The following is a 17452-nucleotide window of genomic DNA, read 5'->3' on the forward strand; positions in this document are numbered from 1 at the left end:
CAGCTTGCGCGCCGGTTGGTCGACCATAGTCGGCATGACTTCATAAACGAATGTATATTCTATATATGCATCGACAATGTAATGTATTTTCGAAATATCAGATTAGGTTGATCTACAACGTATAATTCTTGAGCCTGAAAAGTAATCTAGAAAACTCACGAGGAATATGATCTTGATATTATCGAGTTTACTATAACTAGTTAAATTACACTAATAATATTTCATCATCACTTTCCAGAGATTGAATAGTTGAATATACGCTCGGTGTATACACTAAGAATGAAAAAATTATATAGCAGGTTAGTTATCATTCACTTTCACGAGACACATATATATTGAGAAAAAAACATTATATTCCAAAATTAATTTCTCTTTTAGAATCATTTTTTTCTTAAATTAAGTAGAATTTTGTTGAATTACACACCTCATCTAAATTGCAATAACTTAATCTTATGACATTAACAATGAATTTGGAAATTACACCACAACAAAGTAAATAATTAACTAGTAATCACATGCATAGTCATTGATAAATCCCAATTTACTATTTATTTTTATAATTAAATTTACAGCTAGCTTTTACCATACAACTATGCAAATATAATAAACAATGCCACAAGGACTTTGGATTCATCTAGCATCTTTTGACAATATTAAATAATTTATTTTATAGCTCGTTTGATATGTATAACTAACTAATCTATTTTGAATCTACCAACATCGGTTGTGGTGTAGCGGATGGAGCTGCTCCACCCTTAATCAGAGGTCAAGGGTTCGATCCTGGGTATGGAGAAAACTCTATTGGGAGCGCTGCCACTTTAATGGGCCCTGCAATGCGCGATCCAGGTTAGTCGGGGCTCTAATGCGGACATCGAACACCGGATAGGAAACCGAAAAAAAATCTATTTTGAATCTGATAAGTTATCATGTCACGGAAACTAAAATCCATAAACTTAAAATCTTGGATTAATCTCTGCAAAGGCGAACCTAGCTTAGAAGCTATGAATTCACATGAATCAATAATTTTTATCCGATGTGTTACGATAATCACAAATATCTATAAGTTTGATCGTGAATGTAAATATTATTGTATTATTAACTTGAAGCAATTATGAAATTAAAAAATTTTAAATTCTAAATTCGCCTCCGATAATTAACTAAATTCGTGTATATAACTTGTCTCAGGCATATTTGTTGTTGTTACTAATTTATTTTTCCCCTCTATAAAAAAGTTGACTTTTAATTATTAATATAAAATAATTTGGACATTTTTAACGAGATTATTCCTTGTGACGAAATACATATGTTTAAAAATACAGAATTTTTTTTTACCCCTTAATTAATTCTTAATTCATAACATATAGTTTTAAAAAGTAATTGTTTTGCTTACTAATTATTGTTTTGATAAAGTCTAAGCATATTTTATTTGGTGGATTAATGGATGTTGAATATTTAACAACCTAGTTAGTCAACCTTAATAGAAAAATTAGGGATGTCATTAACCACATTCTCTATGTATAAAAAATAATATATACCAAATTATTATTAATCCCTCCATTTAATTTTAGTTGTCACATTTTGATTTGACGTACACCTATAAGAAATATAATTACTATCACGACTATTTTATCGTAATATTTCTGTTAATTGATGTTTATTATTGTGTCTTGAAATTAATTTGAAGAGTAAACAACTAATGCTAAGGGTAAAATAAGAAAAAGATTTGTCTTTCTTGATATGTCAAAAATGACAAGTAAAAATAAAAACTCAATTAGAAATAAATAACAAATAAAAGCGAACGAATGAAGTATTATTAACTATATATATACAAGGGTTTTCAATTGACCGTCCTTCAGTGCTATCCCTAAATAACTGCATATGCATATACAGACACAGGCAAATTCATAATTACGCTCCGTGAATTCAACCTTTAAGATTCTCAACATTGAACTGATAGTAGTTTTATAATTATGAATTCATACCTACTACTTATTACACTTTTAGTGAATTTCTACACATAAATTTATGTGTCATATTGAAATTACATGCATCGAAAAAAAATGCGTACATAATTCGTCGCTAATATGTTTGTAAATAGGTCGTACATAAAATTATTTTTTTAATAATTTATTTTTATTCTGTCATTAAAAAAATTTATCGACGTATTTTTGTTGTTCAACAATAGAAGGTGTTAGTCGATAATTTGTATTTATTTTATAATGTGAGTTCAGATGAATTCGTTGTTGCAATACTACATCGGTACTTATAAAAATATATATTATATATTCATTGAGTTGATATAAACGTCGATGACAAGTCACACACACACATATATATTTTAGTTTTTCATCTGGTGTCCGGTACCCGCATTGAAGCCTGACTAATCCTGATTAGCACTGCGTAGGGCCCATTCTAGGGAAGCGCTCCCTACCAAGGATTTTTCCATATCCAGGATTCGAACCCGAGACTTCTGATTAAGGGAGGAGCAGACCCGTCCACTGCACCTAGAGCCGTCAATATGGGCCATGCCCGTTGGGCCAACCCGAGTAGACCTGTAATTTGATGGAGTTAGGCTTCAGTTTTTGCAGCCCATTTAAGAACAGAGCTTTTTAACCCGGCCTGAATAAGCCCGTGGCCCGTTGGGTTTGAGCAATGTGGGTTGGGCTAGCTCGTGAGCTGGCCCGTAAGTCAAATACATGCAACTATTTCAATTGTTTATTAGTATTTTTATTTGGTTCGAAGGATATCATGTCAAAAGTTATTTAATTTCGTTATTAGGAGTATTTTTTTGGGTGTTGGAGACTTGATAAACAAGTATTAATAACTATGTAATATTGTCTGACAATATTTATGCTTATTAACATTCTAAAATTAAATTACAAAATATTATTTTTTAAAAAGTGGACTGACCTATAAGGCCCGCATATTAATGGGTGGGCTTGGTGTTTTTTGGCCATCATTTTGATATATATATATATATATATATATAGGTCAATGGTGATGGCCTTATGTTTTGGGGAACTTTATTGAAAAGTCATCTTCAATGGCAGCTAATTGCAACAGAAAATTGGACCAAAAACTAGAGGCCCCTTTGACCAACTAACTATAATTCTCAATTATTGCTTTTTATTATTCTTTTCTTTTTTCTTTTTTATTTTTACACATTAAAATTATAAAAATTGCAATTTTCTTAATAAATGAAAACTAGCTGCCAACTAAAAAAAGACAATAAAAAGAAACAATTAGAGGAAGGTAGGTATCATTTGAGACCTTGTACAAATTAAATTTGCAATTTGAATGTGCTTTGAAATTGTCTTTATTCTTTAATATTTATTTATTTATTTCATTTTTATTTATTTTTTAGATTTTAGTTTTTGGTTTGAGATCTCTATTATTTGGTTTGAACTTGATCGAAATTTCCCATAAAAGTAGAGAAACTATTTTCAGAAGACCCTCGGATCAGTGCAACAAATCCAAGTATGAAAACTGAAAGAAGAAAATATAGCAACTAATGAGGAAAGCAGCAGAACCTAAAGACAGGACAAGAACAACAATAAAATAAAAGCAGCAGAACCTAAAGACAGGACAAGAACAACAATAAAATAGTATGATAATCACACACCGTAAACAACATATGATGATAGCTAGCCAAAACAAGAACTACTATAATAATAGACGACATATACCAACAATCGATGAACAATAACAAAATAGTATGATAATCAAACGCCGTAAATAATATATGATGATAGCTAGCAAAAGCACGAACTACTATAATAATAGACGACATATACCAACAAGCGACAAGAACAATAACAACATAGTATGATAATCAACACCATAAACAACATATAATAATAGCTAGCAAAAGCAAGAACTACTATAATAATAGACGACATATACCAACAAACGACAAGAACAATAACAACATAGTATGATAATCAAACACCGTAAACAACATATGATAGCTCGTAAAAACAAGAACCACTATAATAATAGATGACATATACCAACATGCGATAAGAACAACAATAAAATAATATGATAATCAAACTCCGTAAATAACATATGATGATAGCTAGCAAAAACAAGAACTACTATAATAATAGACGAGTGCATAGGCGGAGCCAAAATTTTCACAAGGGGGTTTAAAATAAAAATAAAAACTAATCAAAAGGGGTTCGACATCAATTATCTATACATAAAATATCAGTTTGGTAATGTATAAACAGTATAATTTTTCGCCGAAGGGGTTCGATTAACCCCCATTACACATGCTGGCTCCGCCCCTATAGACGACATATACTAACAAGCCTAAAAACCCTAAAAAAGCATGACAACCCTCGACTAATATGCGTCCTCCACACCCTCGTATCTAAGACCACGTCTTTCTAAAAGAATTAAATAGGCACATTTTTTTTCAATTTTCCAATTGGCCAAATTTGTCCCATTATTAATTAAAATTAAATTTCCATTATAAAAGGTACATTGAATATAGGGGACCTTAGTATATAGAAACTTCTATGGGTCTCAAATTCCCCAAAATTTGTTCATTCCACTTTATGCACATGCCATTTCCTTTCTTTTTCCTTCTATTATTTGGATTTTTTTAATTTTATTTTTTTGACTTTTTCAATAATATTTTCTTTCCAAAAATAAAAATCCACTGAATTTGAACTATCTAAAAGTCAGTTTGACGGCTAATACGTGTTGGTTTTAGGTCATATATATATGAAAAATATTAAATGAATTTACATACGGTTATTTTAATGTATTTTTAAAAATTAATTTTTAATGTAATTAATACATATTTATTAATTAACATTGTTATAATTATCTTTTTATATGACTTGATTCTGTAAATATTTTATGCGACGACAAAGCTAAAATTTTGAGTTTATCAATTTTGAATGTTTAAAACACTTATTCGGTTATTTGATAAATTATAATTCATCACGAATATAAAGTATGAGCTAGAATTATTAAATTTTATCAAAATCATATGAGAATTATAGCTCCATCCTTGATTTTATACACAATCAGTTCATAGAGCTACTTTCTGCTAAAATTTGACTCGTCGATAATATTTTTGATGAATTTTCTTCTAAAAACCTATCAATAAATCAGATTTTGACGTGATATTCATAAAAAAAAAAAAAATTAAATTATTATTTATGGAAAATGTTTTAGCAATATTCTATCAAATCTAAGCCTTGTAGCAATTTTTTATCGAAAACCTTTTGGCGATGAGTCAAATTTCGACGAAACATTCAATTCTAGAAATTAACGATTTTTTGATAATGAAAATAAATATAAACCCTATCTAAGGAAAAAAAAAAATCTCTTTTAAGTCCTCCCCAAGTTTCAAGTTACATTAAATTCATATGCCTAAATTAAAATAATTATTATCATAATCTTTATATATGGAAAAGTTATAATATTTACTAGTTACTACTATAGAATGTTTGTTAATTAAAACGCCACTCTCAATATCTACATTTTATTTTATAACAAAAATACTCCAAGTTTGACTTATATATTCCAAGTTGTAATAATAACCAAAGTACCATTTTTCTTGTTTTATTATTATTATTGGTATATATAATATTACTTGACCTTTTTTTATTTTTGGTACTATAGTCTATATATACAAGACTTCTTTTTCTTCATTCAAATTATTTTTCTCTTTCTTCTTCTTCTTGCTTCTTCTTCTTCCTTAACATCATGAAGAACCAAAACCAAAATTCCATAACAATGGCTATAAAATTATTTAATACTCCATTAAACATATTAAATCTTCTTTCTTCATTTTTCTTCTTTGCATGTGGTTTAACATGTGGTATTATTTTAACTTTTTATTTCAACAATTTTAATCTAAATTTACAAGTTATTAATAGCCAAATTTTGAACTATTCTTCATCTATTTCATCACAACTATCACCACCAGCAGTACCAGTACCGATGATTCATCGATTAGGGTTTACTGATTATATTAAACCATATAATATACAACATGATATGAATGATGATGAGTTGTTATGGAGAAGTTCAATGGTGCCAAAAGTTAAAAAATTTCCATTTAAAAGAGTGCCAAAAATTGCTTTTATGTTTTTAACTAAAGGGCCAATTTTATTATCACCACTTTGGGAGATGTTTTTTAAAGGATATGAAGAGTTTTATTCAATTTACATTCATTCAAATCCTTGTTATAATCAAAGTGAAGTTGTTGAAAGTCCTATTTTTCATGGAAGAAGAATTCCTAGCAAGGTTAGTATACTTTTATATTATATAGTTTTTTTTTTTTTGGTTTCTCTTTTATATTATGGTTTTTTATTTGTTATAATTAATGAATTTTTAATTACGTAAGATGGAAGTTCGGTATTTAAGTGGAGAAGGGTAGAGGGATGAACCGACTTGAGGTTTTGGGTGAAGGGATGGACCCAGTGGCAGACCCACGATTTATGGATCGTGGTGCTCGTGAGGTTTAAACACATATATTGACGTCCAAACGTTTAAGGTTAACCAAAACATTTAACAATCTTCTTGATTTCCTGGGTGCTTTTTTGAAGCTTATGTCAATTTTTATATTTTTAAAATATAATTATATCTAATATGCGTTGGATTTAATGGGTGTCGGAGCACCAAAAAAATGTATATAAATCCACCCCGAATGGACCAATTATCTATCATGTTTTGTAGCATGCAACATTGGTGACGATGTTCGGTATTTGTATTAGGGTCCAAGGAAAGGTATATCAAAGTCTCGAACTCAAAACTTTGATTTATGAGGATGGAGAAGTACTTACGACTCCAACACGACTTCTAAGTGAGAATCACTTGTAGTGAGAGGAGATAGGTGCAATGTGTATTACTAATTGATCCTCAAAAATTTATGTGTCCTAATAAAAAAATTAAATATTAATTAAGCTTCAGACAAATATGAGATAACAGATATTTTGTAAAAAATTAGTCAAAATAAGTAGTAGTGAAATTAGTCAAAATAAGGTTTGAGATAGTAGATATTCAGTAAAATTAGTCAAAGTATTCTAAATTAATCCTAACACAATATTATCAAAAAAAAAAAAAAAGACAAATCATATAATTTTTAACTAAATAATGAGTCTGCTAGAATTCATAAGGTTATTAAAATCTACTTTTTGGTTTATAATATTTGTCACTTTACTATGGTACGTTAGAATTAATGTATAGATTAGCTGGGGCCAAAAACAAATAAAAATTGAACCATTTTGTGATAATAGTTAAATTTGTATAGGACTCTGACAAAACATAAATTGAATATTAAAAAAATATTAAATAAAGAATATTTATAATATTTTTTTTTATTTGGTGTCCGATATTCATGTAGAAGTCAACTACATCAATATTCACACCACAAAGTTCCACGTTTGACGAAGGCGACTCCGTACCTATGAAAGCTCGAACCCCACCATACATAACCCTTGTTGGTAAACAGGGGCGGAGTTAGCCCGTCGATAGAAAAATATATCATTTATATATGATTAAAATTATTTTTTACGTATATATAGTAGGTATTGAACCTCCTTCGACTAGATTTTCTTTAATTATTAAATCTCGTGAATTAGAAATTCTGACTCCGCCTCTACTCGTAAAGGATATTTAAGTTGTTGAATTGTAAAGAAAAGAATGGAGTATTGAAGTAGTCTTATTAGACTATGATTCTTTTCTTTATGAAAATAAAAGAATAAGTCTAGAATCATGACGTTCTTTAATTTACTATTCCAAAAAAGACTAGTCAATAAAGAAAGGGAAATATTTTTAGAATAAATTGTTTTAATAGTTTGATTAGAAACAACCTCGAGAAGAAATATAAGTATAGACCTTTGTATTTTGATATTTTTTTCAATCTTATGCATAGCGAGAGTTTTAGTATCTCACATGAATTCATCAGAAACCTAGTGGTTTTTTAATTAATATCCTAGTGGTTCGTATTTATTAACATATAATAATGCTTAATCAGAAATTTCAAGTTGGACATGAAGTAACCTTTTAATTATATTATGAGTGCATGTTTTAACCCTAAAATAAAATTTTTAAGTGTCAAAACAATTTTTGGTTTTCCATTCGGTGTTTGATACCCGCATTGGAATTCGACTAATCCGAATTTGCATCGGGCAGGGCCCCATTTGGGGGATAGCGCTCCCTACCAAGGATTTTTTCATACCTATGTTTCAAATCCGAGACCTCTGATTAAGGGGATTGAGGAGCAGCAGGTTCAATTCCCAGCAGAAACAAACACTAGGTGTTTTCTTTCCATCAGTTCTAGCTTTAGTGGACAGAGTTACCTGGTACCTGTTGCTGGTGGGAGGTGACAGGTATCCCGTGGATTTAGTCGAGGTATGCGCAAGCTGGCCTGGACAAGGGACCGAGGAGCAGCCCCATCCACTGCACCAAATCATTTGATGGTAGTACCTTACGTTTCTATTGTTAGTGAAAGGTGACAAGTATCTCGTGTATTAAGTCCAAATGTGCAAAAGTTAACCCGAACATCACAATTATTAAAAAAAAATGTACCTTTCCTTTTGTGTTGGTTGGGGGGGGGGGGGGGGGGTGTATACTTAATTTTTTTTTTACTAATATAATTTAATCAATCATATCTATTTTTATTATGTTTTTGCTTAATATTTTTATTATGTTTTTGCTTAATAGAAAGTTATAAAACTTTCAATTAATGTTTGGCACCAATTATTTTTTTTTCTTTTGGAAACAATATATTTATGCAAAACCTAATTTTTCTCCCTTTTAAATTACTCTAATATTTATTTTTTTAAAAATATTTTTTCCATTTATATCATAGATTTGGTGTGACATTTGTTGATTTCATGGTCTATATGATTTGCCTATATAGTTGTATATAATATTAATGGGAACCATGTGTGCTTTAATGAGAAGCAAACTACACATGCCCCCTTGTTAGATTTTATTTGGTTTCCCACCAAACTGTTTGGTATTCGTTTTGAAATTGGATTAATTCAAATTCGTATTAAAAAACTTTTCTTTAGGCAGAGGGGCGGAGCTACCCTTACCAAGGGGTTCATCCGAACTCCTTCGGCAATAAATTATGCTATATATATGGGGTTAAAATTATTTTTTTTATATATATATATATATATATATTAGATGTTGAACCCCCTTCGGTTAGTTCGTATGTTCATTTATGAACCCCCTTAGTGAATATCCTGGCTCCGCTACTGTCTTTAAGGTTAAAATGCTTTCTACTCGATGCGATTTTATTTGCAAGATGTGAACCTAAGACCTTTAGTTAAGAATAAAAAGTTATTTGTCACGTTATTATCACATTCTTTATATTTGTTTTTGAAATTTTCCACCAATTATCTGCTACTCGTTTTGAAGTTTGACTAATTTAAATTCGTGCCAAAATGGACCTACCTTCCCCAATTTTTTTTTCTGGTGGAAATAACTTAATGCATCTAAGTACCAAAAAAGAGAGGCATTTCTTGCCTTTTTTCTAGTTATTTGTTAATTATTATATCAATTGCTTGAATTATACATCTATAATTATTAATAAATAGACTAATACCATTAAAAGTTAGATATTGTAAACTCGTTGTAGATGAAAATATTTATTTGTATTATATGTTGTTTGCATTAAATCGGACAATTTAATTTACAGAATCATAAATCAAGGTGATACTAAATATTTATACGTCAGAATAATATTTTTTGCTTACGTATCAAATGCAGGAAGTTCAATGGGGCAAAGTAAACATGGTTGAGGCTGAAAAAAGAGTATTAGCAAATGCTCTTCTTGATATCTCAAATCAAAAATTTGTTCTTCTCTCAGAAGCATGCATTCCCTTGTTCAATTTCTCAACAGTCTACAATTACCTAATGAACTCCACGAAAAATTTCGTGGAGTCATATGATCTTCCCGGCCCGGTGGGCCGAGGCAGGTATCAGAGCAAAATGAGCCCGACCATCAAGGTTGAGCAGTGGAGGAAAGGGTCTCAGTGGTTTGAAATCGACAGGGATCTCGCGGTCGAGGTAGTGTCTGACGAGACATACTTTCCCGTGTTCCAGAAACACTGCATGGGGTCGTGTTACGCTGACGAGCACTACTTGCCAACATTCGTGAACATGAAGTTCAAGGAGAGGAACTCGGGCCGGAGCCTGACTTGGGTCAACTGGGCGAAGGGCGGGCCTCACCCGGCCCAATATTACAGGACAGATGTAACCTTGGAGTTCCTGGAAAAGCTGAGGAGTGAGAGTAATTGCGAGTACAATGGTAAGAAGACAAGTGTTTGTCATTTGTTTGCAAGGAAATTTACTCAACATTCTTTAAGTAGATTATTGAGATTTGCACCAAAGGTTATGCAATTTAATCATTAATTAGGATTAATTAACACAAATTAATGTACATGAAAAAAAAATCAATTATTTTATACTGACCTTAATTTGATCACATGATCAATGGGTCATTTATTGATTCATTCTTTGATTTTGATGTTTTCTTTCCCATCAATTCAATAAAGTCTTGAGGGGGAAAAAAAATAAAAACATTATGTATACATAACAATTTTAATTTTTCTATAGAAGATTATTTTTTTTTCTCCCGTCTGTTGTTTAATACTCTTCATTTCGTATTATTTTGTTATTGTTGTCCCTCGTATTTGTATCTCTCTTTTTCAAACTGTTTGGTCGGCTTTATTTAAGCAGAGGGTTAGTCAAAAACAATCATTCTATCTCTACGAGGTAGACTTTAAGTCTGCATAATATACTCTTGTTGGCAAGACGATTTTGTGACTAATTACAAAATATTCGTTTAGTGATGTGTTTCTTTTCACATGAAATTGGTAAAGTGTAATTCATGAGATCGATAAGAAAAGAGTTTGACACATACTTAAACTTGGGCAAAATTTGTTGTAACACGCCTCAATTTTGCAGGGTGCTTATGACCCCCTCGACTATTTATTATCGTATTTCTGTGGCATATATTTGCTCGGTGGACCATTGCGTGAATACACGCACACTGAGCGTAAGGTTCTGAAGTGGTGCGGCTGGATAAATATATGCCACAAAATTATGGTAACAAATAGTTGAGGGAGAACCCCGCAAAGTTAAGATGTGTCACAACAAATTTAACCGAAATTTAGGTATATTTCTGACTCTTTTCCCTAAAAATAAACTAAAAAATGACAAAAAGTAGAATAATTTCATCCTGCAAATGTTCTCCTAAGATTCTCTCATATAGATAAAGGATTAAAACTAAGAGAGGTTAATTTACAAAACTCACAATAATGAAGTAATAAACTAGACAGGCTTCGTGGTCCGACCCTTTCTCGAACCCTAACGTAGTGGTAGAACAATAAACAAAAAGCCAAAAACTTTTACTACCAGCTAAGCTAATAAATGCTATGTTGCTCGGACTCTTCAAAAATGTCAATGGGTGTGTGTCGGATTCGCCGAGACTAGTGTATTTTTGAAGAATTCGACACGGGTGCAGCATCGAAAGTGAAGAGTCAACGCAACTTAGAATAAAGGGTCACACTACTGACTTGCACCACATGTATTATCTTCAGAGACAGCAGGAGAGTCAGAAACAGAATCAGTAGCAGTGTCATGAGAAGGTGAAACTTCAACCCCTCTCAACTCTTCAATCATTTTCACAACATAATTTACTTTAGGCCTTTGATCTGGTGATGTTGAAGTACATGCCATTGCAATTTGCAATAGCCCCACCATTTCTTCCTCGATGTCCTTGTACCTCATCAACTCCAAATCGAATACCTCCGCGGTCCACTCTTCCCTCACTACGGATTGCACCCATCTCGGCAAGTCTAGGACCCCTCCATAGGTGGTAGCGACGCCTCCACCGTTGTCCACGACCGAGGGGCATTTCCCTGTTAGCAGTTCGAGTAATAGGACCCCGAATGAGTAGATGTCGGATTTTTGGGTTATTTTACGACCATCCAATGCTACTTCAGGTGCTCGGTATCCGTTGGTTTTTGGGATGGAAGATGGTGTGGCGAAGATGGCTAGGCCGAAGTCAGAGACACGGGCATTGCCACTCTTGTCAATGAGGATGTTAGTTGATTTGATGTTGCCGTGAGTGAGTTTCAAGGACTTGCATGAGTTGTGTATGAAGGCTAGCCCTCGAGCCGCTCCGGCTGCAATCTTTAACCTTGTTGTCCAGTCTAAAGGAGTTCTTCCAGGCCCTCTGTTACCTGTAGCAAAAAAGATTCATGCCCATCAAAACACTTGCACAACAACAACATACCCAATGTAATCCCACAAGTGGGGTCTAGGGAGGGTAGGGAGGGTAGAGTGTACACAGACCTTACCCCTACCTTGTAGAGATAAAGAGGCTGTTTCCGATAGACCGTCACAGCTTAAATAAAGTCTGTCAAACAGGCTGTTTCTGAATGAAACGCTTGCACATTTTTGCTTATTTGCCTAATGAAGTATTTGTTATTGAAAGATAAAGGGGCAACTTTAACCAGACAAAAGAACAAAAACATGGGCAGAGAGGACAGGACTATGAAGTTGACACAACAGACTTAGATGGAATAATACTAAAATGAGAAAATTAATATATGAAGCAAGCTGTCTCCTGTTACATATGTGACAAGTGCAAATCAACAAGAAAATGATCCTTTACCATTTGAACAAGAAAAAACAAGACCTTATTTCACTATCCACCCAACCAAACAGATGCAAGATTTGCACAAGCACAATGGCACTATGTAAGAACTAAGTAAGGTCAAAAAGACAAACAAAAAGCTGTAGAGCACAATAAGACAGTAGGGTCTCTCTTTGCCTAAAAAGTGTGAATTTTCTTTCTTTTGCCTTAGCCCAAAAAATCAGAGACAACACATTCTATTCATCTGTTATAACATGTCCTTCACTCTAATCTTCTGTCATTTTAGGACCATCATGAGCAAATTAGATTCTTTTAAATGCTTTTTCAATAATAAGATGATAATGAAAAAGTTTTGATTGTTAAATAATTCAAGTTACCTGCATTTGACAATCAAGAATAGCTTATATGACAAAGAATGTAACCTACTAACATACATTGCCCAGAAACTCTAATGTTTTATAGTTCAGCTTGAAAAGACAGTAAGATACACCATATACTGGAACATATAATCTTAATTGCAACGTAAATACAAATCTGATGCAAATTCTACTCATATCGAACTTGGAAAGATGGTCAGTCACAAGAACCCTTTTCAGTATCCCCAAGGGCCACATGACTAGCTTCAATTATGTAACTTTTTCCTAACCAAAAGATTGTCTAGTATTGAGGCATCCCATCTCTGTTCCGTTAATATTAGAGACTAGTTCTGGTTAACAGTTGAAGACCAAAAGCAATTAAAGACAAAAAGCCAGACTCAAACCCCATGTGATATATGTTACTACTCACCAAACTTTACCACCCAAATCAATCAATAGTCTTTTCTTTCTTTCTTTTTTGTTTCTCATGCTAAGAAGTCACACATAGTGGCCAAAGCGCTACCTAATAAAAGCAACTCCATACTTGAGGCTCGAAGGACGAATAGGGGAGGCTAATGAAGCCTTTGTTTTAGGGCCCCAAAATTTTTAACTTACTTTATTGAGCCACCGACGAAGTAGTGCTTACAAGTCCACTACAACCTTGATCAATCAATATTCTTTTCACATTTTTTTTAAAGAAACAAGTAGTTTGCAAATATTTTAGTACCATGAATTTCTTGAAGAACAAAAGGTTAACTAATACTTACCATGCAGAAACCAAAACAAGTCATGAAATCATAATAGACCAACTCACTAACAACTTCTCATCTCTAGCTAAGTAATATGGTTTCAAGCTAATCAAATTTAGGTGTAGATTCCTACATACTATGTTGCCCGGACTCTTCAAAGATGTCGAAGGGTGCAGTTCTTCAGAAAAGATTGTATATTTGAAGCACCCGGGACGAGTGTGGCAACATTTTTGGAGAGTCCGAGTAACTTAGCCTACATATTGCAGTCCTTATTAGCCAAAAAGCAACTAAAGACAAACAAAAACTAGAGACAAACCTCATGTGGTTTCTGCTACTACTTGCCAAACTTTACCATCCAAATCAATCAATATTTTCTTCAGCAACACTATCCTAAAGATCACATTTTACATCAAAAAAAAAAATTAAGCCATTCTAAAATGTGCTAGGAAGGACAGCCCGGTGCAGTAAAGCTCCCACTATGTGCGGTACTTAGGGAAGGGTCGGACCACAAAGGTCTATTGTTTCCACAACTTGAACTCGTGACCTCCTAGTCACGTGACAACAGTTTTAAAATATGCTAGTACTATTGAATTTCTTGAAGAGCTTACCATGAAGAAGCCAAAACAAGTTGCCATTACTCATGAAATCATACACCAACAACTTCTCATCACTAGCAAAGTAATATGCTTTCAAGCCAACCAAATTTGGATGTCTAAGTCTTCCCAAAACTTCCATTTGTTGCTCAAATTCCCTTTTACCACCAACATTCAATTCTTTCAATCTCTTAACAGCTACAACATTTCCATCATCTAATACCGCCTTATAAGCCGTCCCAAATCCGCCTTTTCCCAACATCTCAGCTGAAGCTCTCAACAAATCCTCAAGTTCAAACCTCTTTGCGCCCTCGAAAAACACCATTTTCCCTCTCTCAAATCCGCCCGTTTGACTCGTATTTGGATGATACGAGCCATACGGGCTCGATGAGTACACAATCTTCTCACCTTCACGAAACTCTGACCCGTTTAAGTTCTTCCTTGTACAGAAAAAACAGTACAACAAAATGCACACCACAGTAAGCACAAGCAAATCGCCCAATATAATCGCGATTATCGCCAATGAGCTCATTTTACCACCACCACGCCGACTATTTTTCGGACTCAAATTGTGTGTGTTCACCGGCAAAGAGCTCGGAGATGAAGCTATCGTCGTCGCTGGACTCAACGGAGAAGCCATTGCTCCTCCTGACGACGAATTTACATCGGTCATCGTGCATTTCGGCAACGGAGAACCACAAAGATCCCCGTTCTTCCCAAATGCAGATACCGGAAACCTAGAAAGAGAAAACGGAATCGCACCAACCAATCTGTTCCCAGAAGCATTAAACTCCTGTAAATTAACTAAATTAACTCCAGATATCTCACCGGAAAACGCATTTTCCTCGAGTCTCAGAGTCAACAAGTGAGTTAACCTATTTACCAGCTCAACTGGAATCTCACCAGAAAATCTATTATGCGATAAATCAAGCCTGTAAAGCTTGTTAAGCTTCGTTACAGACTCGGGAAACTTCCCGGAAAACTCGTTATGGCTCAGAAACAGCAGCTTCAATGCAGAGAGATTCGAGAAATTCGGAAGTGAACCGGAAAAATGGTTATACTTCAGGCTCAAAACACGCAGTTCCTTCAAGATTGTAAGGTTTTGGAGCGAGCCGTTGAGTTGAAACCCTTCGAGTACTACACGGGAGACGCGGTTGTTGAGACATGAAATGCCGGTCCAGGTACACGGAGTGGTCGATGAGTTCCAGTTGTCGAGTGAGTTTGTTACATCAGTTGATGATTTGAATGCAAGTAATGGTGGTGTGTCTGGGTGTGAGGAAGATTCTAGAAGAGTGAAGAGGAAGAAGAAGAATGAGAGAAGTGTGTAATAATGGAGTACAGTAGCCATTGTTGAAGAGGAAGGAGAATGGAGAGGGAGTAATAGGGAAGAATGGAAGGTGGTAATGAGGAGGTTGAGAGTGTAATTAATGTGAAAATAATGTTACATTTGTGGGGCAATTAATGTAGTAGGCTTAGCAGGTTCAAGTCTTCGAAACAACGTCTCAAAAGTAAGATTACATACGATATACGTCTTTCTTCGAACACTACGCATAACGATAGCTTTAATACACCAAATTACCTCTTTTTTATTATAATACTTGGATTATGTAAAATAATATTTTGTCCTTTCATTTTTACTCATCGAGTATTGGTTTAGCACATCAATAATAAGATGACAATTTTAAACTTAAAAGGCAAGTTCTACATAATCGAGGTTAGGTCAGCTATGTTGCATTGGTCAAATTGTTGGTCGATCGAGAACTCTCACGTCCAGAAAATGAAGGTGACAGAGATGAGGATGTTGCAATGAATGTATGGATTTACTAGGAGTTAAAAGGATTTACAAATGAGGAATCTGAAATAAGGTGAGAGTGACTTTGGTGGAAGGCAAGATGCGGAAAGTGAGGTTGAGATAGTTTGGACATCTGATGAAGAGATACACGGATGCCTCAATATGAAGATATAAGAGGATTCAAGAGGGGTAGGGTAGGGGTAGATCGAAGAAATATTAGAGGGAGCTGATTAGACGGGACATAGAACAACTACAGCTTACCGAGATTAATAACCGTAGGTAGAAAGGTCCAAAGTACTCAAATTAGGGTAGAATGTTAGTAGGAAAATGTGTTTTATTTTGTCGTCCGTACAATTAGCCACAACGCTACGTTTTTAGCTTCCTGTCTCAGAGTTTTGATGATGTTTTTTTGCTTCGGGTAGATTGAAGATAGTATTATTAGATGAAATTAATTAATACATACACATACTAAAAGTAGTAAGTAGTTATTTCATAAAATCAATTTGATATAAATAAATTGATCTAAATACCATATTTTTTTTATTTTTTTTTAAAGTAGGAAGTGCTAGGGCTTTAGTGGCTTTTTATGGAATGTGTGTCCTAAGAATGAGAAAAAAAAAAAAGCAAAGCAACGTTCTTTTGGTCCTTTCTCTTGAACTACTCAAATTTCACTTTTGCTTTTGGGTACAAAACAAAACCAATAAATCTTTCAAATATAAATAAACAACTCAAATGTCATGCCATGTTACATCATTTGTCACTTCTACATTACTGTTAGCTACTAATAAAAAAAAAAAACAGTTCGATCTACTAAGTATCCGTTATACATGAGATTTAAAAAAAGATTGAATCTCAAGGATTAATTATACATCATATTTGTATAAGAGGTTGTTTTCACAGTTTGAACTTATGATCTTCATATCACATAATGGCGGACCCCGAATTTAGGAGCTGTGGGTGGTCGTGAGATTCGAACGCACATATTGACGTCTAAAGCTTTAAGTTTTTGCATGAAAACCAAAAAGCTCAACTATTTTCTTGGTTTCTTGGGTGTTTTTTTGAAGTTTATACCAATTTTTACTTTTTTATATAATTATACCTAGTTTGCATCAGATTTAACGAGTGCCGAAGCATAAAAAAAAAGCATATAGATCCACCTCCGATACCACATGACATCAATTGTACTCGTTACTCCGAGACTCTCTTTCGTTAGCTAGCTAGGAATAATAAAGCCTTTTGATTGACCTATCACTTTTCTAAACAATGTGAGTCCACAAAATTTAAAAATTTGGAAATCCCAATTAATAAGCTCTTGTAAATAG

The 17452-nt window shown here is 33.4% G+C and overlaps 2 protein-coding genes across 3 annotated transcripts; one reads left to right on the forward strand and one right to left on the reverse strand.

Moving 5' to 3' along the window:
• The first annotated feature begins 5630 nt into the window (after positions 1 to 5630).
• On the forward strand, positions 5631 to 10613 carry LOC107848698 (glycosyltransferase BC10). 2 transcript variants are annotated; one of them, XM_047399341.1, is made up of 3 exons: positions 6129 to 6267; positions 8158 to 8444; positions 9745 to 10613. In XM_047399341.1, the coding sequence occupies exons 2-3, from the start codon at positions 8379 to 8381 to the stop codon at positions 10387 to 10389; spliced, it is 711 nt and encodes a 236-aa protein (XP_047255297.1). In that variant the 5' UTR covers positions 6129 to 6267; positions 8158 to 8378; the 3' UTR covers positions 10390 to 10613. The 2 variants fall into 2 exon arrangements, with proteins under 2 accessions (XP_016548955.1, XP_047255297.1); XM_016693469.2 differs by lacking the exon at positions 8158 to 8444 and having other exon boundaries at positions 5631 to 6267.
• Positions 10614 to 11188: 575 nt separating this feature from the next.
• LOC107848253 (probable leucine-rich repeat receptor-like protein kinase At1g68400) lies at positions 11189 to 15799 on the reverse strand. Its single transcript, XM_016692965.2, has 2 exons — positions 14354 to 15799; positions 11189 to 12224 (listed from the first exon to the last, which is right to left on the reverse strand). Exons 1-2 carry the CDS (start codon positions 15684 to 15686, stop codon positions 11548 to 11550), a joined length of 2010 nt encoding a protein of 669 aa, XP_016548451.1. The 5' UTR covers positions 15687 to 15799; the 3' UTR covers positions 11189 to 11547.
• Between the last annotated feature and the right edge of the window lie 1653 nt (positions 15800 to 17452).

This window comes from Capsicum annuum, chromosome 11, assembly GCF_002878395.1.
Source record: "Capsicum annuum cultivar UCD-10X-F1 chromosome 11, UCD10Xv1.1, whole genome shotgun sequence".
In the NCBI taxonomy this organism is placed as follows: Eukaryota; Viridiplantae; Streptophyta; class Magnoliopsida; order Solanales; family Solanaceae; genus Capsicum; species Capsicum annuum.

Bases quoted from the DNA above. Each gene is read 5' to 3' on its own strand.
- LOC107848253 (XM_016692965.2), bottom strand. From the start codon at position 15,686: ATGGCTACTGTACTCCATTATTACACACTTCTCTCATTCTTCTTCTTC. The intron at 12,225-14,353 runs GTAAGCTCTTCA...TTTTTGCTACAG, and splicing joins CTTGTTTTGGCTTCTTCATG to GTAACAGAGGGCCTGGAAGA.
- LOC107848698 (XM_016693469.2), top strand. From the start codon at position 5,725: ATGAAGAACCAAAACCAAAATTCCATAACAATGGCTATAAAATTATTT. The intron at 6,268-9,744 runs GTTAGTATACTT...TATCAAATGCAG, and splicing joins GAAGAAGAATTCCTAGCAAG to GAAGTTCAATGGGGCAAAGT.